At 41.6% G+C, this 26,109-nt stretch overlaps 1 protein-coding gene across 1 annotated transcript in view; it reads left to right on the top strand.

Moving 5' to 3' along the window:
- Positions 1-26,109, top strand: part of LOC126199087 (acetylcholine receptor subunit beta-like 2) — a 298,793-nt gene that overhangs the window by 46,689 nt on the left and 225,995 nt on the right. The window contains exons 3-5 of the mRNA XM_049935834.1: positions 13,378-13,422; positions 13,680-13,789; positions 17,452-17,632. Coding sequence (XP_049791791.1) covers positions 13,378-13,422; positions 13,680-13,789; positions 17,452-17,632 — 336 coding nt within the window. The remainder of the gene's footprint in view (positions 1-13,377; positions 13,423-13,679; positions 13,790-17,451; positions 17,633-26,109) is intronic.

Genomic DNA, 26,109 nt, shown 5'->3' with positions numbered 1-26,109 from the left:
CGTATTAAGCTTCACAAAATGGACGTCGTGGGCACTCAAGAAATGCTCAACACAAACCATTAACTTGCACCATGAACACCGAATGACAAATGCTGCCCCACAGTGATCACAAAGATTCGCACCATCAAGATCGAAGGGGAATTCCTTAGGAGCTACAAATCGTGCGTGACGTTCAGCTAGGTATCCACTAGGAAAGAATGCAGATGGAATCATGTTAGTGTAACGGGGTGATGAGAACTGGTGTAATGTGATAGCATGCAACTGAATACGTGAAACTCGCTGTCTTTCAAGGCGTAATTGCAAATAGTGAGACAATATGTATTTTAGCCACGGAAAAACAAACATAAAGAGGCTGAATTTGTCCAGTGGTTCCAGATGAATGAACTGCAATGTCACACACTTTTCAGGAGGGATAGTGTAGTCTAAAGGAGTATGATTTTTATACGCAGACCAGGAATCAAACAAAAGCAAATTATTTTGACATGCTATCAGCCAAAAGCAGCTGTAGTTCTCTTACGGCCATTTTCCCCTCTCTTGCTTGCTGTGATTTAAATATTCTCTATTGCCCTTGCAAGATCACGCACACGAGAAAGAATAGTAGGTGGCGGAGCATTCCAACGACTCGCAGCACAATAAATAACTTTCCAACCAATTTACCATTCAGATTAACAGTCAGCATAACTGTATACGAATGCCTTAGGGCACCTATGTCACTTGATCTCGGTACAGTTCTCTTGGTACCTCTAATATCCAGGATTCCTTTCATTTGGATTTCTCTTCAACTTCGATTGGTCGAAGTTGGAAACAAATTCATTACTGAGCGATGGGATGAATTTGTGTATCTCATCCACAAATTTGGGCCGATTCCGCAGTTTTCTGTTAATGATCTGCGTGAAATTTCGTTATTTGTTATCCAGTTCTGTAGCACTATTTGAAGTCATGTAACCCCTCCCTGCTTCCACTAAAATTACTGTAAACTATGTCGCCCGCAGTCTGATGTCCATAACATAGTATGTCACTATCATGCACATCCTGTAAACTGTATCGACCATCCTTGAAACCAACAAACACCAGTTTTTGCAAGAAGTGCGTCTTGTCCTCCCTTGAATATCCATTGTTTTTTTATGCTCATATTGCTGCTGGCTTATTCGAAATCTGTTCGTAGGTGTTATTTTACTACGCTGCGGATGATCTTCCATGTACGTAATTACTTTTAGTATCCGCTTCTTGGACAACGATTGTCATCCACGACGTTTCACTGGGCACAGGATGTGTCACTCTCTGTCCGACAAGGATCAGGAAATACATGGTTCGACACCTGTTTCAGTATCACTTTCACTTATTAAGCATGTATCGTCATCATTGTACTCCTCATGAGCCGGCCGCTGTGACCGAGCATTTCTAGGCGTTTCAGTCCGGAACTGCGCTGCATCTACGGTCGCAGGTTCGAATCCTGCCTCGGGCATGGATGTGTGTGATGTCCTTAGGTTAGTTAGGTTTAAGTAAAATGGTTCAAATGGCTCTGAGCACTATGGGACTCAACTGCTGAGGTCATTAGTCCCCTAGAACTTAGAACTAGTTAAACCTAACTAACCTAAGGACATCACAAACATCCATGCCCGAGGCAGGACTCGAACCTGCGACCGTAGCGGTCTTGCGGTTCCAGACTGCAGCGCCTTTAACCGCACGGCCACTTCGGCCGGCTTAGGTTTAAGTAGTTCTAAGTCTAGTGGACTGATGACCTCAGATGTTGTCCCATCGTGCTTAGAGCCATTTGAACCATTTGTACTCCTCATGTACATTGTCTCCACGGCCGAGCGTATACGGCATCACACATTCCATTGACTCATCTTTCAGAAACGCTAAATTTCATCTGCGTCTTCTTTCTCAGCCTGCGAAATTCCTTGGGTTCCTTCTTGATGAAATGTCAACTTCGACACCTGTTGTTGTAGATAAAATGCAATATTTGCTCTGTTTATCATTTCTATTGCTGTGCTTTGTTCCAACACTACTAGCAGCGTGGCACTTTTGTGAGCTACCAGTCGACTAAGCAGTTCAACTATGCTCTTAGCCTCAGGCTGAGCTCACCATTCGAAACCTCCAGTCCTGCCCTCTGTTGCCATTACCAGCCATTATTGTCGGTGGATTATAGACAATATGTGGAGCGCCGTATGTAGCAAATACATTGGCTTTTAACGACCGCGCACTCAAGGGATTCATTGTCGGTTCTGCTCTGAAACTTCTCTTAGTATTGACTGAACCTCGCTCTGTGGCCCTAAAAGCGGTTTTGCACAAACTAAACTCTGTTTTCTCTGCAAATCTAGTCCCGTTCTTCGGTGAACTTCCCCTGTAAAGTGCAAGAACATTATACTCGGGCTAAGCAAATTGCTCAACAATATCCTTAGTTGAATTATTGTTAATTAAGGGCATCTTTGGTAAGGAAATTGGGGATCAAAAAATACCTTTTAGTTCTTAACATATATGAGCAATGGCTGAAAGTAAGCGGATACATGACTACGAGGTACTTTAGAACAATACATTTAAAATTACTTAAGTTACTACGAGTGTCTCACAAAAACTGAGATGAAGCAAATATCTAAACAATCGCACATATATGGGAAAGTAAACGAGAAGGAAGAAAGTCTTCATTTGCTTGCGTTCGAAGTGAATTACAAATCAACCGTTCGGTAAAAGCAGATGCATGTGCATGGCGTGTGATCGATACCCAGTCACAAATCCGCACCAGTATTGTGGTCAGATTATGAACTTATGATGATTAACAAAAGTAAACAGAATACCTACAGAAGTTACTGACGTCATCATACTACTGAAAATTTTGTTGCTGATTTCAACACATGCGACGCAGTCGAAGGCCACGGGTACCACGTGCAGACCTTCCGGCAGACGCAGCAGCGAAAGCGTCTGTTGTTCACAAAGAACTTCGCTGAAAAGTAGTCGGTAGGTATTACAGAAGCAACCGAAGTCGAACAAACCCGTGGCAACGCCACGGAACATTTCTACTGCATGTGTAATCTACAGCGGGACATGTCTGTGCATTCGCAGGCTTACTCTGATAGAGCAGTAAGAGCAGCTATGTACGAATATGTGTATCATCTTATACTGATGAAAGTTTATTATTGCATATGCAGCCACAGTTTACTGTTTCAGTTGCAAGACATGAAAGGCTAATTTCGATCACACGTACTGATGATTTCCACATTTGAAAACTAAAATGAACCACAAAAACTATGTTAGGTCATTTAGTTTTCTATTTTTTATGTTTTAAGTTAATGACTTGTTTCGAACGCATTCGTTCATTTTCGAACCATTACCTGAGTCATTCTCATATTATTAATGAAATAATTTCATAGTCTAACATTTGTGCTTTGTACTTTTCTAGCTGCTTTCAGTAACTCACATTTGAACCTTCTGTGCCTTAATGTTACTAACTACTTCATACTGTTATCTGTCATCTGTTAGCGAAATTACCAAGAATGTTACGTTTTGTTGCTGTGACAGACACTTAAGGAAAATGAACTCCCCTGTCTTTGCAGTTGGAATGGCACTTCTCTTGCAAAAAATAAATAAATAAATAAATAAATAAATAAAAATATATAGATGATGATATTAATATTTGTAAAATGTCCATATACTGTATTAATTTTTAGTTACGTTATTTTTATGAAGAATGTTCAACATCTTCTACCACTCAAGCTTCTGTTAACGTACGACGACAATAGTTAGAGACTATTCCAAGATTGCAGTTCATATATCACATCTTTTCACTTAAACCAAGAGAACTGAACATTTAATACGATACAGTGCAACTTAATTATTAATGTTACATGCCAACAACCTGTCTTTATAATTATATCAACTACTTTCCTTTTTGCTCATCGTTATCTTTAACATGCTGCTTCTGTTTTCTGTACAGATGCATAATAACTCATTCTCTATTTCTTTATGAGAGTGGTTAACTTAATATTTATTCTGTAATGTGATTTGTGGTTTCCTTTATGTTCCTCAAATCATATAAAGTACTTCTCTATAGGTGAAGTGTTGAAACTGTATTAATGTAGCTAGTCGGCTGACGCTTTATTTGCTGACTCCACTTTGCTGATATGCTGTAAAACTTACACATAAAATCAATGCAAACCCTTATTGATGTATTTACAGCCTTAAGAAATACGAAACAACAGTTTTGCTTTGAGTTTGACTCTGTTCACAAGCGTGTTTTCAGAAATTTTCTATAGCAGATGGGCTTTCCGAAGAACTACGGCACGGAATGACACCGTGAGTATAATCAGGTAATCATATTCTCGCCGTACATTCACCTTACTCGTTATCTAATCGACAGATCTTTTCTAGATTATTATGTTCATGTGTTTTAATGGCGTGATATCTTTTAATTTTGTTCTAATAACAAAAGCAAAGAGTATAACAGCTCTTAACCCTTAATCATTTGGCTTTCTTCCGTTTATGATGATGTAAATGATGTTCTTAAATTTTCGTACCACACAAACATAAATACAGAGGTAAACCCTTTCTCTTCGAATAATAAAAGATGATTGAGTAATTTCCGTGCTTTCGAGAATGACACTGATGTGCTGCAGTTGTCGTCTGCTTAAGTTCTTTGACATTCGTTGAACTCACCGCGATGGAACGGATTAAACATACAACAGACCAATAAATCCGGTAGTGATATCTAGAGTTCCTGTTTCCATGTATCGTTAGCTCCCGGAATGAGTTTCCTCAATATCTGTCGTATCTGTAACTGCCACCCGGTACTTAACAGAGTTCCTAACTATGTTGTTGTTGTGGTCTTCAGTCCTGAGACTGGTTTGATGCAGCTTTCCACGCTACTCTATCCTGTCCAAGCTTCTTCATCTCCTAGTACCTACTGCAGCCTACATCCTTCTGAATCTGCTTAGTGTATTCATCTCTTTGTCTCCCTCTACGATTTTTACCCTCCACACTGCCCTCCAATACTAAATTGGTGATCCCTCGATGTCTCAGAACACGTCCTACCAACCGATCCATTCTTCTAGTCAAGTTGTGCCACAAGCTCCTCTTCTCCCCAATTCTACTCAATACCTCCTCATTAGTTATGTGATCTACCCATCTAATCTTCAGCATTCTTCTGTAGCACCACATTTCGAAAGCTTCTATTCTGTTTTTGTCTAAACTCTTTATTGTTCACGTTTCACTTCCATAAATGGCTACACTCCATACAAATACTTTCAAAAACGACTTCCTGACATTTAAATCTATACTTGATGTTGACAAATTTTTCTTCTCCAGAAACGCTTTCCTTGCCATTGCCAGTCTACATTTTATATCCTCTCTACTTCGACCATCATCAGTTATTTTGCTCCCCAAATAGCAAAACTCCTTTACTACTTTAAGTGTCTCATTTCCTAATCTAATACCCTCAACATCACCCGACTTAATTCGACTACATTCCGTTATCCTCGTTTTGCTTTTGTTGAGGTTCATCTTATACCCTCCTTTCAAGACACTGTCCATTCCGTTCAACTGCTCTTCCATGTCCTGTCTCTGACAGAATTACAATGTCATCGGCGAACCTCAAAGTTTTTATTTCTTCTCCATGGATTTTAATACGTACTCCGAACTTTTTTCCTTTATTGCTTGCTCAATATACAAATTGAATAACATCGGGGATAGGTTACAACTATTCCAGAGAAAAAAACAACCTCATCTCGGAAGCCGAATGCTGAATTAAAGAAAGTATGTAGTGGAAGACTCCAGCACATCGCTGAACTTGTGGCTATTCCTTTCTTAAGAGGAGGAGCATTTTATTTAAGACCTATTTGATAGCCACCAATCTACAGTGATAAATATCATCAGACCAGGAGTTTGGACTTAGAATGCAGTTCAGGCGAAGTACTGCATTAAGGAGCTTTGTTAAAAATTCCCTGGGAAAGTTATGGTACCAGTAGGAAAGTCATAATTAGATCTCTAGATTAGCACCTCACTGCAGTAAATACACTGGGGAGCAAAACCTAGGGACTAAAGTGACTGTCGCGGGATGTATGACAGCTAAGTAACGTTACTCGATGAAACTTGGATCATACATGGAAAGAACTGCTACAGCATAGTAGATAAGGTAACTGGAAGAAATACGCAGTGAGTCAAACAGAAATGACACTTTTATTAAAAAACAGTAGTAGCTACACTAAAGCCACCGCGATTCGTGATGGTACCCTGGTTGTTACAAACGTCAGGACGTAATTTTTAACCGAGCGAGGTGGCGCAGTGGTTAGCACACTGGACTCGCATTCGGGAGGACGACGGTTCAATCCCGTCTCCGGCCATCCTGATTTAGGTTTTCCGTGATTTCCCTAAATCGTTTCAGGCAAATGCCGGGATGGTTCCTTTGAAAGGGCACGGCCGATTTCCTTCCCAATCCTTCCCTAACCCGAGCATGCGCTCCGTCTCTAATGACCTCGTTGTCGACGAGACGTTAAACACTAACCACCACCACCACGTAATTTTTAATTGGGCATGTATTCACAACGGGCGGCAGTGCATGGTATGCAACGTGCTGGCATGCTGGCAAAATTGTTGGTAAGGAACTCTCTTGGTAGAGCGCTCCATTCCTCCACTAGCGCGTTTGACCACTTCCGGATAGTACGGGGTGTTCAAAAGTCTCTCCGCAGTGCCGTATGATTGTTAGCCGCGCGTGCCGTATGATTGTTCGCCTGCCTGGGTTACTTCCCTTCAAGTGGACTCTCCCAACATTCCACTGTTTCGTTTATCTCAGCCAGCGTCGGTTGTATCGTTGGTGTGTGTCGTTACGTGTTGACGTGAACGTTTATGTCTAGTTCCTTTGTTCGTTTGTTTCGTTTTTGTCACTGTCAAAATGCTAAACATTGAAGAACGTGTGGTTTTAGTCGAACAAGTGTTCAAAGCTGGGGGTAAATACACAGTTTCAGTCCGTCAAACATTTAATTCAGTTTTCCCAGAGACAAAACTCCCACATCGCAATACTGTGCGATATTTGATTAACAAATTTCGAAGTACGGGTTCAGTGACAGATGCACCGAGAAGTGGTCGTCCTAGCGTTTTGTCTGAGGATGAACTACTCGATATTTCCAATAAAGTGTCCATGAGTCCGAACAAGTCAGTAAGAAAACCCGCTCGGGAAATCGATGTTAGTGTCGGAACGGCCCACACAGCTGTAAGGAAAATATTAGACAGTCGTGCAAGAACTGAAAAATACTGATCATGTCAAGAGACTGCATTATTGTCAATGGTTCAAAACTTTCGTTTAACAAAATGGAAGGGATATTCTTAATAAAACGTTTTTCACTGATGAGGTGTGGTTTCATTTATCCGGGTACACGAACTCGCAAAATTCTCGTATGTGGAGTACTGCAAAAAAAAAAAAAAAAAAAAAAAAAGGTTCAAATGGCTCTGAGCACTATGGGACTTAACATCTGTGGTCATCAGTCCCCTAGAACTTAGAACTACTTAAACGTAACTAACCTAAGGACATCACACACATCCATGCCCGAGGCAGGATTCGAACCTGTGACCGTAGCAGTCGCACGGTTCCGGAATGAGCGCCTAGAACCGCTAGACCACCGCGGCCGGCGTGGAGTACTGCAAATCCATTGTGTATTCATGAGGAACCACTTTACTATTCTGTGAAAGTAGGAGTTTGGATTGAAATTTCTAGACGTCGGATTGTGGGTCCCATATTTTTCAACGAAGCAAAGGCTGTAGTGATATCCTGTACCCATTCATAGGAGAACTTGTGTTAAGTGAAATACTGAACGGTTATTTTCAACAAGCTGGTGCAATCGCGCATGCAGCTCACGTTTCAATGTCACTGTTTGCTGATGTTTTTGGTGATCACATATTTTCGTAGGGACTTTGGCCTCCACGATCGCCTGACCGAAAACCACCTGACTTTTTCTTCTGGGTTGCAGCGAAAGCAACTGTCTATAAAAACCGTCCAAAATCCATGGATGAACTGAAAACTGGAATATCCACCTTCACTGCTTCTGTTACAGAAGAAATGTTACAGCTTGTGTTTAGAAACATGATTAGATTAATTGAATTGTGTGTTCAAAAACAGGGGGGGGGGGACTTTAACAACATTTAATGTGAACATTTGTAAGTAAAAATGTATATTCAGTACATTAATAACCTGTATTTCACTGAGTTTCATTTCGGTATATTCACTGTGACATACGGCACGCGCGGCTAGCAATCATACGGCAATGCGGAGAGACTTTCTGAACACCCCGTATTTGATGCCCGTGGACGTGCTGCGATGTGTATCCCCAACGTATACCACAAGTGGTCGGTGGGATTTAAGTCGGGGAACCCGGCGGGCCAGTCCATTTGCCAAATATCTTCTCGTTCGAAGAGCTCCTCCCATTGCGCAGTTCGATATTGGTCGCGAATTGTCGTAAATAAGAACGAAGTCACCCCTGAAATGACACACATGGCCGAGGAGCACAGCGGCACAGTTACGTTGGCCATGACTCCATTTTTACCGGTAACAAAGCGTGACCGCATCAAATATCGCATGCGTAGGAGTTTTTGGAACGAGAAGACATTCGGCGAATGGAGTGGCCTCCCTTTTCCGCAACATAAATTCCGTTGCGCTAGAGAGGCGTGCGTGGTGTTGCAGCGCGACTACGTGCACAACCATCCAGCCGCACTGGCGGGGGAATGGAAGCCTCCACCACAACTACTCCTTACCAACTATCCGGCCAGCATAGGAGCGCGTTGCAGTGTACGCACTGCCGGCCGTTGTGAATGCATACCCACTTAACAACCATGCCCCGCCGTTTGTTATGTCCACGAGTCCATCACGATTCGTGGTGACTTCAGCGTAATTATTGTGTTTTGAATAAAAGCGTCATTGTTTCGGTCTCAGTGCGTTAACTTCTGTGCTATACTATAGCAGTTCTTTCTACTTATCGTCCAAGTTTCATCGAGCTATGCTCCTTGGCAGTGACACACATACTAAATTTACCACACCAGTCGCTACGTGCGGCGGCGCGGTTCTTTCCGTCCCTTTACGACGAACCTGCACCTGCCTGTGAACATTGTCTCAGCAGATCATCAGTAGGAAAGCCGAGCGAAACCTACTGTATTTCGACGTGAACCAGGCTGCAATTAAAGTCACTAGTCTATGTTTCGGGAGAAAGTCTTCACACGAAATGAAAGGTTGGAAATTTTGTCCTTAATTAATATATTCTGAAACTTAGGTGGGCAAGTATCACTGCCAAGCCCGTGCTAGTCTTAACACAGGCACTCACAATCCCTTTCACTCACGTTAGCAAGTTTATGGTGTTGCATTTCCCGAAAATAGCTGCAAAAATACGTATTTTTTTGGATGAGAATGCTCGCCAAATATTAAGTCTGTTGGTACCTAATGCAGTCACAATTTTTAGCCACCGACCTGCTCAATACGCCACGCGGAATTTGTGTCTTTTCTCGTCACAAAATTCGCTTAAAAATTCCAAAATTTCTACACACACATCTGAATAATTATGCCGTCACTTTACAACACTTTTGATGTATGAAACACTTCTAGATCCGGCAACTTATCATTTCCATCGGAACTACTACTACACACGTCCAAACTGTTTCATGGCTAGGATCCGACTCTTCTCTAGAATACTCAAAGTCTTCTCTACCAGCAGAGAAAGGCGCGCGAATAATATTGCTTTACCATTGGTCAGTTTACTCAACAGCCAACAGCAAAACAACCTTCTCCCGCGTCAGTCCGCGCTTTACATCAATAACCAATCGCAAAATAGTAAACCTAACGACTGCACTTTTTACCGACGTAATTATCTAATATGCTGAAGTTTTGTTTATGCATAAAGTGATTTACTATTGTTATTTATACCTGAATTAACTTTCCCTTTACCATAAACTTCCTTTACAAATATATTCTACAAAAATCCCCTTTGTCCACATCCGTCCTTCTTCGAAATGTTCCCACACTAAATCCCACTACATAACTCGTTAAAAAATTTTCTTCATACTAACCTTAAACCACACTCACGCATCATTCATACTCCTAAAACACATTTATAACATTTTACCTACACAAAAAGACATAATAACATTTTATGAAAATACTAGAACAGTTTACGGAAAACATTCTATTACTTTAGTGCACTCTAGTGGGCACAATCGAAACTAAATCAGTTCCCTATTCAATATTGTCCTCTGTCGGCTGATACATAAACTACGTGCGCGTCCAGTCTCGCGTCACCATCTGTCACTATACACCTCTGAGACACATCTCCCACTTAACCACCTCCAAGGCAGGATCGGTATACGGCGCTACGCCTCATACGGACACCTCCTTTATACTATTTGAACACTAAATATAGTCCACGGAATAAAGTAATATGTCTCAGCGCCAATTCAAAAACTGCAAACTAGGCAAAATAATTAAAAAAAAACATCAATTCATTTTTGTGTTGGGAACGACTGATGAACAGAGAACAAGGAGGGACTATTTTGTAATACAGCTTTAACAGTTTCATCATCATCTTCATCATCATAATCATCATCATTTATTGTACATGACAGGCCATAAAGGCCCGTGACAGAAAGCAGAAGAAATATTACAATCCAGAATAATACACTATACAAAGATCAATAACACGATCAGTGACACAGCAAAGAGCATTGTCCTGATCACAGTGGCAGGTATTTCCGGCAGCTGTTGTTCCACTTTTCTGTCCATTGCATCTTCCAGGGATGATGTTGGTTCTATCTTCTGCAACGTCCTCATGACCCTATCTTTCCACCTAGTCCTTGGGCGACCTCTTCGGCGCCTTCCAATCACCTGGCAATTGAACACTCGTTTGGGGATAGATTCTCCAGCCCTTAAGATATGTCCCAACCACTGGAGTCGTCGTCCCCTGATGGCCCTAGCGTCAGCTTTCCCAAAACGTCCTCTTTTTGCCTCCTTTCTCATCTTCCATTTTCTCTGTTGAATGTAGGCCCATAGATCTTTCTGAGCATTTTCCTTTCAAATTCTCTCTTCAAGTGTTTGTGAAGTCGCCCATGTCTCGGAGCCATATAACAGAATCGGTTTTACCAGTGCCATGTAAAGTTTGATCTTGCTGTTTTGTGAGGCCAAGCGTGACTTGAATAAGTTATTGAGACTAAAGAAGGCTCGATTGGCATTGACTATTCTCGCTTTTATTAGATGGAATCAATCCCAGGTACTTAATTTTTTCTCCTCGTTCAAAATTGTGTCCATCTACACTCCTGGAAATGGAAAAAAGAACACATTGACACCAGTGTGTCAGACCCACCATACTTGCTCCGGACACTGCGAGAGGGCTGTACAAGCAATGATCACACGCACGGCACAGCGGACACACCAGGACCCGCGGTGTTGGCCGTCGAATGGCGCTAGTTGCGCAGCATTTGTGCACCGCCGCCGTCAGTGTCAGCCAGTTTGCCGTGGCATACGGAGCTCCATCGCAGTCTTTAACACTGGTAGCATGCCGCGACAGCGTGCACGTGAACCGTATGTGCAGTTGACGGACTTTGAGCGAGGGCGTATAGTGGGCATGCGGGAGGCCTGGTGGACGTACCGCCGAATTGCTCAACACGTGGGGCGTGAGGTCTCCACAGTACATCGATGTTGTCGCCAGTGGTCGGCGGAAGGTGCACGTGCCCGTCGACCTGGGACCGGACCGCAGCGACGCACGGATGCACGCCAAGACCGTAGGATCCCACGCAGTGCCGTAGGGGACCGCACCGCCACTTCCCAGCAAATTAGGGACACTGTTGCTCCTGGGGTATCGGTGAGGACCATTCGCAACCGTCTCCATGAAGCTGGGCTACGGTCCCGCACACCGTTAGGCCGTCTTCCGCTCACGCCCAAACATCGTGCAGCCCGCCTCCAGTGGTGTCGCGACAGGCGTGAATGGAGGGACGAATGGAGACGTGTCGTCTTCAGCGATGAGAGTCGCTTCTGCCTTGGTGCCAATGATGGTCGTATGCGTGTTTGGTGCCGTGCAGGTGAGCGCCACAATCAGGACTGCATACGACCGAGGCACACAGGGCCAACACCCGGCATCATGGTGTGGGGAGCGATCTCCTACACTGGCCGTACACCACTGGTGATCGTCGAGGGGACACTGAATAGTGCACGGTACATCCAAACCGTCATCGAACCCATCGTTCTACCATTCCTAGACCGGCAAGGGAACTTGCTGTTCCAACAGGACAATGCACGTCCGCATGTATCCCGTGCCACCCAACGTGCTCTAGAAGGTGTAAGTCAACTACCCTGGCCAGCAAGATCTCCGGATCTGTCCCCCATTGAGCATGTTTGGGACTGGATGAAGCGTCGTCTCACGCGGTCTGCACGTCCAGCACGAACGCTGGTCCAACTGAGGCGCCAGATGGAAATGGCATGGCAAACCGTTCCACAGGACTACATCCAGCATCTCTACGATCGTCTCCATGGGAGAATAGCAGCCTGCATTGCTGCGAAAGGTGGATATACACTGTACTAGTGCCGACATTGTGCATGCTCTGTTGCCTGTGTCTATGTGCCTGTGGTTCTGTCAGTGTGATCATGTGATGTATCTGACCCCAGGAATGTGTCAATAAAGTTTCCCCTTCCTGGGACAATGAATTCACGGTGTTCTTATTTCAATTTCCAGTAGTGTATATTGGCAGTGGTAGGGAAATCCTGTCGGCGTGAGATGATCATATATTTGGTTTTCTCGTCTTTGACAACTAATCCCACTTTGCTTGCATCTTTCATGAACCTAGTGGTGTTAGACACTATCTGATTGAGTCTCCCATAATCACCACATCATCGGGAAAGGCCAAGATTGTGTCAATTCCAATCATATCCATCTCCCTGTCATTACCAACTTCACGTCGTACCTTTTCCAGTGCAATGTTGAACACCATTGTGGACAAAGGATCTTCTTGTCTCAAACCATATTGAACTGCGAAAGGCTCTGACATTTTGTTTCCAAACCATACTTGGCAGCTTGTATCTGTATAACATGCTTCAATCACTCCTGCATTATCCTCCATAATACCGTCCGAGTAATGCTGTCAGTTTCTTCTAAAAGAAAAAAAAAGTTCGCTGGTGCGGTATGTAGACACATGTTGCTGCATGGCGACTGTTCCGCACGCGTTTCCACCTTATCCACGTTAAGCCCATAGTTAAGTAAGTACGTTTCAGGTCTGCAGAGCAAGCATTTGACAGTAGTAGTAAATTAAGCGTACGTGGCAATACATTCATGAAAATACAGTCTTAAATTGTACAAAAATGTGTTTCATAATGTGGAATTAAAATATATTAAAGTAAGACACCGTTCTTTTTGTTCCTTCTAGAATCTGAAGAATCAAGTAATGACAACAAATGTCTGGGTGGAGCAGGTAAGTCTGATGACGGTTACTGTTGACCTAAACCTTTCCAATCAATTTTTTTGAATAATATTTATTTGCAGAAACAAGTCCTGTTTCATAATATCAACTATCCAATTTTAGTCTTGTATGATTTTTCTTGTACTTCAAAGTTTAATGGCAGAACATATAAATGATTTCACTTCTAAAAATGGGAAAGACGTATACGTTTACGAGTGATTTCTTCTCATTTCGAATCTTGTAACTACGCACCATGTATTTGTCACCAGAAATGGGTTGATTACAAACTGCGGTGGAATCCGGAAGAATATGGCGGAGTCGAGATGCTGTATGTGCCATCCGAACACATATGGCTGCCCGATATCGTGCTCTATAATAAGTAAGTGCGTCTGATTTTTCATGTCATTCATTTCTTAAATAGGAGTAGATACAGCAGACGGGTGAACTGGTTACGAATCTTAATTGTGTGGCAATGAACGACTCTACTGCTTTATCAACTTCACTTCGTCAATAAATTCTTATCTGTAACTTTCTGCAACACATTTCTGAATGTGTCCAATGACAGTGGGCGATCAGTTCTATCTTTAGCCTTGCGACGAGATATAGATGGTAATGAAAAGTTTATCACAGAACTTTTACCTTTTAAGTGATCACACGTATTGTATATTGACTAAAAATAGTAAAACTAGACGTCATAGATATTGTTTCTCCAGCTATAATCAATAAAGCGAAATTGTTAATGTTGTTACATCTTCGTATGAATGCATTTGTTACAGAGGTGCCCAAGGCAGACTTTTTAGTAGCATTAATGCATTATACTACATTTTTCGGCAAACATGTTTCACGTGGAACTCTGAAAAGTACCCTCACCAAAGATCTTATATGTTACATTAAATCGTGATATTACATGTTCACTGTATCTTCCGAACAATTAAAATGTATATTGCACTGATATTTCTCATTATATCATAGACTAAGATATCATGCGAATCACTGATAGAAAGCTAGGAAATAGTTGTTTATAGGGCGTGATGCCAGTTGTTATTGGTCTGTTTCTGCACGAGTGTTACATATGCGTCCTCCAACGTAGTTCTATAGGCCCTTTGGTGTTCCTATCTACATAAACGAATTGGGAGACATCTGAGCAGCCGTCTTAGGTTGTTTGCAGATGACGTTGTCGTTTATCGACTAATAAAGTCATCAGAAGATCAAAACAAATTCCAAAAGATTTAGAAAAAAAATATCTGTATATCAAGCTGCTGGAAAACCATTCTGGAGTGTAATTAGCAGTCTTCGAAAGGGAGGTAAGAAGGAAATGACAAGTATTTTGGACAGGTCAGGAAAACTGCTGATGAAATCTGTTGATGCCTTGGGCAGATGGAGGGAATATTTTGAAGAGTTGCTCAATGTAGGTGAAAATACGATCAGTAATGTGTCAGATTTCGATGTACAATGGGATAGGAATGATGATGGAAATAGGATCACATTTGAGGAAGTGGAGAAAATGGTCAATAGATTGCAGTGCAATAAAGCGGCTGGGGTGGATGAAATTAAGTCGGAACTCATCAAATGCAGTGGAATGTCAGGTCTTAAATGACTACACAGAATAACTGAAATGGCGTGGGAGTCGGAACAGGTTCCATCAGACTGGACGAAAGCAGTAATCACACCAATCTTTAAACATAGAAACAGAAAAGATTTTAACAACTACAGAGGTATGTCTTTAACCAGCGCTGTGGGTAAAATCTTCTCAGGTATTGTTGAAAGGAAAGTGCTAGTATTAGTTGAGGACAAACTGGATGAAACTCAGAGCGGGTTTAGGCCTCTTAGAGGTTGTCAGGACCAGATCTTTAGCTTACGGCAAATAATGGAGAAGTGTTACGAGTGGAACAGGGAATTGTATCTACGCTTTATAGAAAGGGCATATGACCGGGTTCCTAGGAGGAAGTTATTGTCTGTTCTACGAGATTATCGAATAGGAGGCAAACTTTTGCAAGCAATTAAAGGTCTTTACATAGGTAGTCAGGCGTCATTTAGAGTTGACGGTAAATTGAGTTCATAGTTAAAAGTAGCTTCAGGGGTAAGACAAGGCTGCAACCTGTCTCCACTGTTGTTCATATTATTTATGGATCATATGTTGAAAACAATAGACTGGCTGGGTGAGATCAAGATATGTGAACACAAAATAAGCAGTCTCGCATATGCGGATGACTTAAGTTGTGATGGCAGATTCGATTGAAAGTTTGCAAAGTAATATTTCAGAGCTAGATCAGAAATGTAAAGACTATGATATGAAGATTAGCATCTCCAAAACGAAAGTAATGTCAGTGGGAAAGAGATATAAACGGATTGAGTGCCAAATAGGAGCAATAAAATTAGAACAGGTGGACGGTTTCAAGTACTTAGGATGCACATTCTCACAGGATGGCAACATTGTGAAATGTCGTGTGGCTATGGCCTCCCGCCGGGTAGACCGTTCGCCTGGTGCAGGTCTTTCGAGTTGACGCCACATAGGCGATGGGGATGAAATGATGATGATTAGGACAACACAACACCCAGTCCCTGAGTGGAGAAAATCTCCGACCCAGCCGGGAATCGAACCCGGGACCTTAGGATTGACATTCCGTCACGCTGACCACTCAGCTACCGGGGCCGGACGGCAACATATTGAAAGAACTGGAAGCGAGGTGTAGCAAAGATAATGCAGTGAGCGCTCAGCTACGATCTACTCTCTTCTGCAAGAAGGAAGTCAGTACCAAGACTAAGTTATCTGTTCACCGTTCAATCTTTCGACCAACTTTGTTGTTTGGGAGCGAAAGCTGGGTGGAATCAGGTTGAGGTTACGGATATGAAAGTAACTAGGATGATTGCAGGTACTATTAGATGGGAACAATGGCAGGAGGGTGTCCATAATGAGGAAATCAAAGAAAAACTGGGAATGAACTCTATAGATGTAGCAGTCAGGGCGAACAGGCTTAGATGGTGGGGTCATGTTACACGCATGGGAGAAGCAAGGTTACCCAAGAGACTCATGGGTTCAGCAGTAGAGGGTAGGAGGAGTCGGGGTAGACCAAGGAGAGGGTATCTGGATTCAGTTAAGAATGATTTTGAAGTAACAGGCTTAACATCAGAAGAGGCACGAATAGGGGATCATGAAGGAATTTTAATAGGGGGACTATGCTCCAGACTGAACGCTGAAAGGCATAATCAGTCTTAAATGATGATGATGATCTGTATGGTGAGCATATTGGCAGTTGACCCTAAATAATGAAAAGTGTGAGGTAATCTACATGAGTGCTAAAAGGAATCCGTTAAACGTCGGTTACACGGTAAATCAGTCAAATCTTTTAGAATACTGCTGCACGGTGTGGGATTCTTACCAGGTAGGACTGACTGAGTACATCGAAAAAGTTCAAAGAAGGGCAGCACGTTCTGTAGTATCGCATAATAGGGAGAGAGTGTCACTGAAATGATACAGGATTTGGGATGGAAATTATTAAAACAAAGGCGTTTTTCGTTGCGACGGGATCTTCTCACGAAATTCCAATCACCAATTTGCTCCTCCGATTGAACTATTCTGTTGACACCGATCTATAGAGGGAGAAACGATCACCATGATAAAATAAGGGAAATCAGAGCTCGTACGGAAAGATATAGGTTTTCGTTCTTTCTTCTCGCTATACGAGATAGGAATAATATTGAATTGTGAAGGTGGTTCGAAGAACCCTCTGTCAGGCACTTAAATGTGATTTGCAGAATATCTGTAGATGTGGATAGGAGGCTCATGACTAACTCCAAATTTCATTATCAAAACTTTTTTCAGGGGCATCTCAGAGGCGTAGGTGTGTAAGTAAGTACATATTAAGACCTATATTTCAGTTTTCTTTTCATGTAACTGAATATAAATAAAAGAGAGAGAGAAAGAGAGAGGAAACAATATCGAAAAGTCCATATGGCGCGATGGTGGCAAGACAAGAGAGAGGAATTACACTCAGTTTATTTTTTATTTATATTTTCCTAAGACTCGGTGTGCTTTTACAGCGCCGACGGCAACTACGAGGTGACCCTGATGACGAAGGCGACGCTGAGGTCCACGGGAGAGGTGTTCTGGAAGCCGCCCGCCATCTACAAGTCCTCCTGCGAGATCAATGTCGAGTACTTCCCTTTCGACGAGCAGAGCTGCACGATGAAGTTTGGTTCTTGGACGTACAATGGATTTCAGGTAAAACCCTCTTATAGGAGGTCTATTCTGTCTACAGTTAAAACACGTCAATCTCAATACACTGAAACTCTATGAGATCAAAAGTATACGGACATCCCCAAAAACATACGTTTGTCACATTAGGTCCATTGTGCTGCCGCCAACTGCCAGGTACTCAATATCTGCGACCTCTGCAGACATTAGACATCATGAGAGATCAGAATGGGGCGTTCCTGATTGAGTATCACTTGTGTCATATGTCTGTACGCGAGATTTCCACTCTCTTAAACATCCCTAGTTACACCGTTTCCGATGCGATAGTTAAGTGAAAACGTGAAAGGACACGTGCAGCACAAAAGCAACAGGCTGATCTCGTCTGTTGACTGACAGAGACCACTGACAGTGGAAGAGCGGCGTAATGTGTAGTAGGCAGACATCTATCCAAACCATCACACAGGAATTACAAACTGCGTCAGGATCCACTGCAAGTACTATGACAGTTGGGCGGGAGGTGAGAAAACTTGGATTTTATGGTCTAGCGGCTGCTCATAAGCCACACATCACGCTGGTAAATGCCAAACGATGCCTCGTTTGCTGTAAGGAGCGTGAACATTGGACGATTGAACAGTGGAAAAACGTTGTGTGAAGAGACGAATGACGGTGCACAATGTGGCGATCCGCTGGCAGGTTGTGGGTATAGCCAATGCCCGGTGAACGTCATGTGCCAGCGTGTGCAGTGCCAACAGTAAAATTTGGAGGCAGTGGTGTTACGGTGTGGTCGTGTTTTTCATGGAGAGGGCTTGCACGCCTTGTTGTTTTGCGTAGCAGTGTCACAGCACAGGCCTAAATTGACGTGTTAAGCACCTTCTTGCTTCCCACTGTTGAAGAGCAATTCGGGGATGGCGTTTGCACGACAATAACATCCCTGTAATAGACTGGCCTGCACAGAGTCCTGGCCTGAATCCTATAAAACAACTTTGGGATTTTTGGAACGCCGACTTCGTGCCAGGCCCTACCGACCGACATCGATACCTCTCATCAGTGCAGCACTCCGTGAAGAATGGGCTGTCATTCCCTATCAAACTTTCCAGCACCTAACTGAATGTATGCCTGCAAGAGTGAAAGTTGTCATCAAGGCTAAGGGTGGGCCAACACCATACTGAATTACAGCATTACCGGTGGAGGGCGCCACGAACTTGTAAATCATTTTCAGCCAAGTGTCCGGATACTTTTCATCACATAGTGTAGTTGTGGAGTGTTACAAACAGTATGCTCCATACCAGCACCAAATACGGTATTTCAGATAATAACGTTTAGTGATTAACGTTCCGTTGGTGACTGTATCATTACTGATTGAGCATATGCTCGCTTATAGGCTGAAAGACGTCGACAGCTTCGATTCAAAGGATACATCCCGACAATTTCTTGAAGAGATTTAGGGAGAACTGTGGAAACTTAAGTATGTTGGACGGACGGTTATTTGAACTTGTTTTCTCCCGTTTACGATTCCAGAGCTTTAATCCCTGAGATATCATGTGCAATAATATCATGTATTATAGCACTGAAATAAAATACTGTGCTTGCCTCTGTCTTTAAGAACTGTAAAATATGATTCCCCCTAAACTGAGAAACAGTTTAGCAACATATTATTTTCGGAACTCGTATTTCCATTTCAGGCTCTTCACTTGCATCTTTCCACACTTGACGACGAAACTGAATATTGTTCATGTTAAATTAGAATCTTAAGATGTTTTATCACATTCTCATTTTATTGTGCTACACAAGTTTGGCAGCTGAAACAGACACGATTATTAACTTCACAATAATTTTTAGTCCCTAGTAGCCTTCATATACTTACGAGACATAGGGACTGATGACGTTAGCAGTTAAGTCCCATAAGATTTCACACATACTTACGAGACACGAAAGTGTGAAACAGAAACAAGGGCTTTAGGAAACAGTTCGAGGTTCTAGCTATGCGTGCCCTCACATCAGTTGTTCATGTAACCACTTTTTGTTCCAGAGCTTTTCGTAATGTTAAAGAACGTATTGAAGCCTTCCCTTTAAAACTGAACCATCGTTTCAACCATTGGTTTCTTGAGTTTCTTCGAATAATGTAGGTCCAAGCCACATCGTACGGAGATATTGCAATTCTGTGAAATGAGATCAGAAATGTGAATCAGTTTCCACGATAATTTAGAATTCTGTTCTCACTACAGGCTAAGGTCTGTGAATGATGAATTAGAGGAAAAGGTAAGTTTACAAAATAATTTGATGAGGAACTTGTACTATGTTACTTTTCGAGGTTCTTTTGGATCTACGAAAGCGCAGATGCAGCAAACTCATTTTGAGGCGGAATGTGGGTCAACTTGTATTACGCCAGTAAAAGGGCTTTTGTTTTCACTCAGCAACCAAACCCAACCCTCAGCGCTAACCGAAACAAGTCCAGATTTGTTACCAATCTGGACTTGTCTCCACTGTTAATAAATCTTAAAATTTTATTAACTAAACACAGGATGATTCACTGATGCACTATGTAGTTTCTTTTTATGGACACGTAGCACAAGATGGGTCTCATTGTTCAGTGCTGTTACAATAATGATTTGTTAGTATGATACATACATCAAAATATATTCCCTCTATCGCAAATAATCATGCATAGGTTTCGTAATCACTAAACGCAAACTCACAGAAAATTCATAGTCTCGACTTATGGTAGGCCAGTCGTGAAGTTAGTTAGTTAGTTTCATGTTCCATGGATCATTTTCTACGATAAATCGTAATGATATAGAACGAATCATTTTACATTCACATCGCAAAATAATTTATTAATATGACTACATGTTGAAGTGAAGTGGAAGGAAGACAAGGATTTCTGGTCAGATGAGTATCGGGTAATATCAACAGCAGCAGAAAATGGTATAACAGGTGTAGGATTCGTTATGAATAGGAAGGTAGGGCAGAGGGTGTGTTACTGTGAACAGTTCAGTGACCCGGTTGTTCTAATCAGAATCGACAGCAGACCAACACCGACAACGATAGTTCAGGTATACATGCCGACGTCGCAAGCTGAATATGAACAGATAGAGAAAGTGTATGAGGATATTGAAAGGGTAATGCAGTATGTAAAGGGGGATGAAAATCTAATAGTCATGGGCGACTGGAATGCAGTTGTAGGGGAAGGAGTAGAAGAAAAGGTTACGGGAGAATATGGGCTTGGGACTAGGAATGAAAGAGGAGAAAGACTAATTGAGTTCTGTAACAAGTTTCAGCTAGTAATAGCGAATATCCTGTTCAAGAATCACAAGAGGAGGAGGCATACTTGGAAAAGGCCGGGAGATACGGGAATATTTCAATTAGATTACATCATGGTCAGACAGAGATTCCGAAATCAGATACTGGATTGTAAGGCGTACCCAGGAGCAGATATAGACTCAGATCACAATATAGTAGTGATGAAGAGTAGGCTGAAGTTCAAGACATTAGTCAGGAAGAATCAATACGCAAAGAAGTGGGATACGGAAGTACTAAGGAATGACGAGATACGTTTGAAGTTCTCTAACGTTATAGATACAGCAATAAGGAATAGCGCAGTAGGCAGTACAGTTGAAGAGGAATGGACATCTCTAAAAAAGGCCATCACAGAAGTTGGGAAGGAAAACATAGGTACAAAGAAGGTAGCTGCGAAGAAACCATGGGTAACAGAAGAAATACTTCAGTTGATTGATGAAAGGAGGAAGTACAAACATGTTCTGGGAAAATCAGGAATACAAAAATACAAGTCGCTGAGGAATGAAATAAATAGGAAGTGCAGGGAAGCTAAGACGAAATGGCTGCAGGAAAAATGTGAAGACATCGAAAAAGGTATGATTGTCGGAAGGACAGACTTAGCATACAGGAAAGTCAAAACAAACTGTGGTGACATTAAAAGCAACGGTGGTAACATTAAGAGTGCAACGGGAATTCCACTGTTAAATGCAGAGGAGAGAGCAGATAGGTGGAAAGAATACATTGAAAGCCTCTATGAGGGTAAAGATTTGTCTGATGTGATAGAAGAAGAAACAGGAGTCGATTTAGAAGAGTTAGGGGATCCAGTATTAGAATCAGAATTTAAAAGAGCTTTGGAGGACTTACGGTCAAATAAGGCAGAAGGGATAGATAACATTCCATCAGAATTTCTAAAATCATTGGGGGAAGTGGCAACAAAACGACTATTCACGTTGGTGTGTAGAATATATGAGTCTGGCGATATAACATCTGACTTTCGGAAAAGCATCATCCACACAATTCCGAAGACGGCAAGAGCTGACAAGTGCGAGAATTATCGCACAATCAGCTTAACAGCTCATGCATCGAAGCTGCTTACAAGAATAATATACAGAAGAATGGAAAAGAAAATAGAGAATGCGCTAGGTGACGATCAGTTTGGTTTTAGGAAAAGTAAAGGGACGAGAGAGGCAATTCTGACGTTACGGCTAATAATGGAAGCAAGGCTAAAGAAAAATCAAGACACTTTCATAGCATTTGTCGACCTGGAAAAAGCGTTCGACAATATGAAATGGTGCAAGCTGTTCGAGATTCTGAAAAAAGTAGGGGTAAGCTATAGGGAGAGAGACGGGTCATATACAATATGTACAACAACCAAGAGGGAATAATAAGAGTGCACGATCAAGAACGAAGTGCTCGTATTAAGAATGGTGTAAGACAAGGCTGTAGCTTTTCGCCCCTACTCTTCAATCTGTACATCGAGGAAGCAATGATGGAAATAAAAGAAAGGTTCAGGAGTGGAATTAAAATACAAGGTGAAAGGATATCAATGATACGATTCGCTGATGACATTGCTATCCTGAGTGAAAGAGAAGAAGAATAAAATGATCCGCTGAACGGAATGAACAGTCTAATGAGTACACAGTATGGTTTGAGAGTAAATCGGAGAAAGACGAAGGTAATGAGAAGTAGTAGAAATGAGAACAGCGAGAAACTTAACATCAGGATTGATGGTCACGAAGTCAGAGAAGTTAAGGAATTCTGCTACCTAGGCACTAAAATAACCAATGACGGACGGAGCAAGGACATCAAAAGCAGACTCGCTATGGCAAAAAAGGCATTGCTGGCCAAGAGAAGTCTACTAATATCAAATACCGGCCTTAATTTGAGGAAGAAATTTCTGAGCATGTACGTCTGGAGTACAGCATTGTATGGTAGTGAAACATGGACTATGGGAAAACCGGAACAGAAGAGAATCGAAGCATTTGAGATGTGGTGCTATAGACGAATGTTGAAAATTAGGTGGACTGATAAGGAATAAGGAGGTTCTACGCAGAATCGGAGAGGAAAGGAATATGTGGAAAACACTGAGAAGGAGAAGGGAGAGGATGATAGGACATCTGCTAAGACATGAGGGAATGACTTCCAAGGTACTAGAGGGAGCTGTAGAGGGCAAAAACTGTAGAGGTAGACAGAGATTGGAATACGTCAAGCAAATAATTGAGGACGTAGGTTGCACGTGCTACTCTGAGATGAAGAGGTTAGCACAGGAAAGGAATTCGTGGTGGGCCGCATCAAACCAGTCAGTAGACTGATGAAAAAAAAAAAAAAAAAAAAAATGTTGAACATTTATAAGCTTTCTATATTTGTTTCATTTTATTTTTATTTATTACTTCCTAGCAACCACAATTTACACATTACAATGACATATTTGACTTACAGCACGTTTTTGAGCAATGGAGACTTTCTATCTTAAAGAAGAGTTACCTCTATTATATTATTCCATATGACATTATTGAATGAAAATTTGCCATCTTACTGATTCGTCTCTCTCCAAGCTTTGCAATGATTCTAAGTGCAAATATGGCTGATCTAAGTTGTTTTAGAATTTCAAAATTTGCTTTTTCCAGTTTACATTTTCCTCAGTATGGGATCCAGGAATTTTGAAGTTTCCATTGTATTTATTATTTTTTCACCATGTGTTATACTTGTCACTCATATTGCAACCCTAGATGTGGCAGAACTGAATATATTGTGTCGTCTTAAGACTGAGGGTGAGACCATTTGGAGAAAGCCAAGCAATGACACTTATAAAAGGGTTGTGTACCATTTCTTCTGTTTCTGCATGTATGCATGGATTGATTGCAAAAGTAATATCATCTACGAAAAGAATTAATTCTACTATTGTATATTAGACAGAGCATTGTTTACATATATGAGAAACAATCATGGACCTAAGTTTGAGCCTTGGGGAACCCTAAACGTAATTTATCTCTAGTCACAGTTACGTCCCTGCACTATATTGGTTGAATTACTAAGTAAAACTTTCTGCAATCTTTTGGTTAGATATGACATTATCCATTGATTGACTATACCATGAGTCACATAAAACTTCTATTTGTCTTGTAGAACACTTTGATTCACACTGTCAAATGCCTCACATAGATCGCAGAAAGTAGCAAACGGTGCCGTTTTATTATTCAATGCTTGTAAAATATTTTTTAGTGGATATGTAAATGGCATTCTCCTGAAATGTAGTGTTCTGCGAATATTATTGTTGCTAAGGTGTGATACTGCTGTTCCAGTAAAATGTAAACGACGGCAGCAGTGGCAACCGACAATTACGAAGGAGATTAAGTATAGCTCAACTGAACGTTGTACCTAAGATATTTTACTTAGTTTATCTGATATCTACCAAGGTTAACTAAAGAATACATTTTGACATAAATTAATTTCTTCATTGCCCGAGACAGTGCAACGGAACGTCGAAACGATACACATCATCTTTCTGGCAGCGTTGATTAATCAAGCACCTAGAATTGGAAATCGGTACCGATGCAACAGCATGCGCTACCTTGTATGTTCGAAAACTTCGCGCTAGGCAAACTGAGCAAAACGTTTGGTTCTTTTTGCATTTGATATGGTCTGCGATAGACCTTTAAGCGGGGCCTATATAGGCACTATTAGTTCATGGGGAACTATGAAAACCATAGAAAACCCCAAAAAACTTTTTAGTTTTACAATTTTTCGCACTACAACCGAGCTGCGGAATCCAAGACGCTTACGCACAGAAAGTGCCTGAGTACATCACGATATATTCCTAAGATCACTGTCTCGAACATCCTTAAAAAATTTTCTTTACATGTTTATCCGTTTTAAAACACAGAGGTTCACAACTATTAGCTCATTGGTAGTTTCTTAGAGAACTCCAGAAAAAGCGTTTTCTTTACCCTTTTTCGTATTATAACCGAGCCGCGGATTCCAAGATGGCTATGCCCAGTAAATGCCTGAAAATATTACTATATATTCCGATGATCCCGACCTAAAACAATCTTGAAAATTTCCTTGATATCTTTATCCGTTTCGGAGGTTCAAAACTACGTTGCATATACACGTAAAAGAAGAACATGAAATCCGGTGTGAGTGAAATGTAAATAATAAATAACGGCAGCAAATTGCTCAAATTTTAACAAAGTATTCTCTGGGAATATATCCAGAAGTGCCATCTTTCATTTTTCAAAATTCTTTATTCTTTATCGAGAAACAACCGAAAAAACTTGGCTTTTGGGCACCAAAACCGAACCGCAGTTTCCAAGACGGCTAGGACAGAAAATGAGAGTAATTTTTACGATATAATACAGAGATTCCCGTTCATGAACATGCTTCAAAATTTTCTTGATATCTTTCTCCGTTTCCGAGCTACAGACATTCGAAGTTACCCTTCTTGGACACATAAACTACCAACGTAAATTCCAGTGTGAGGTGAAAAAGTAGTTTATAAACCGACGTACCACGGAGGAATATCCTGTGAAGTGTCTACGCTGTCATCAGATGGCTTCTAGGAAGCCCATGTTGTTGTACTTAAGAACATGCAAAATTTTTGTCCGCGTGAAATCAGGTCTGAGGTGTAAAATTAGTTTTGCGTTATTTTAGTTTCACGTAAATAAATTATCAAAACTTTACTGACCCATAAAGTTCTTTTCATATGAGTGATATGCCCTACTGTCGAAAGGAAAAGAAGGGAACCAAAGGAAAAATGCTCTTATTGCAGTACAAAAAACGAGAATACCCTCCAGTTTAAAAGACTCCGACTAAAAAGTCGAGTACTAGCTGCCCTATTCTACCTTCCTCAGCACCTGTAAAGATTTTTCCAAAAATTTGGCATGGGAACATATTCGCGTTTTTTTATGCTAAGAGAGAAGGAGACAATGGATGTGAGAAAGAGATGGATAAATAATAAATACTGAAAGATAGTAGACAGTGATTGTGGTATAGAAAGAACGAAGAAGACAATGCCAGTGTGAGAGAAAGAGAGAGACACAGTGACAGTGGAACATAGTTTCAGCGACAGAAGCGTGCAAGGACAAGTGTGAAGGAGATAGTCCCAGTGGGAGAGCAACAAAGAGCAGGAGAAAGGTGAAGAACGTGAGAGGCAGGGATAACGAGAGCCAGAGTCTAAGAGAATGACAAGAAGAAAGAGGGAGATAGCTGTATTGAGAAGAGACGGCTGC

Source organism: Schistocerca nitens, chromosome 8 (genome assembly GCF_023898315.1).
Source record: "Schistocerca nitens isolate TAMUIC-IGC-003100 chromosome 8, iqSchNite1.1, whole genome shotgun sequence".
Lineage (NCBI taxonomy): Eukaryota > Metazoa > Arthropoda > Insecta > Orthoptera > Acrididae > Schistocerca > Schistocerca nitens.
This window is presented reverse-complemented; position numbering and strand designations above follow the sequence as displayed.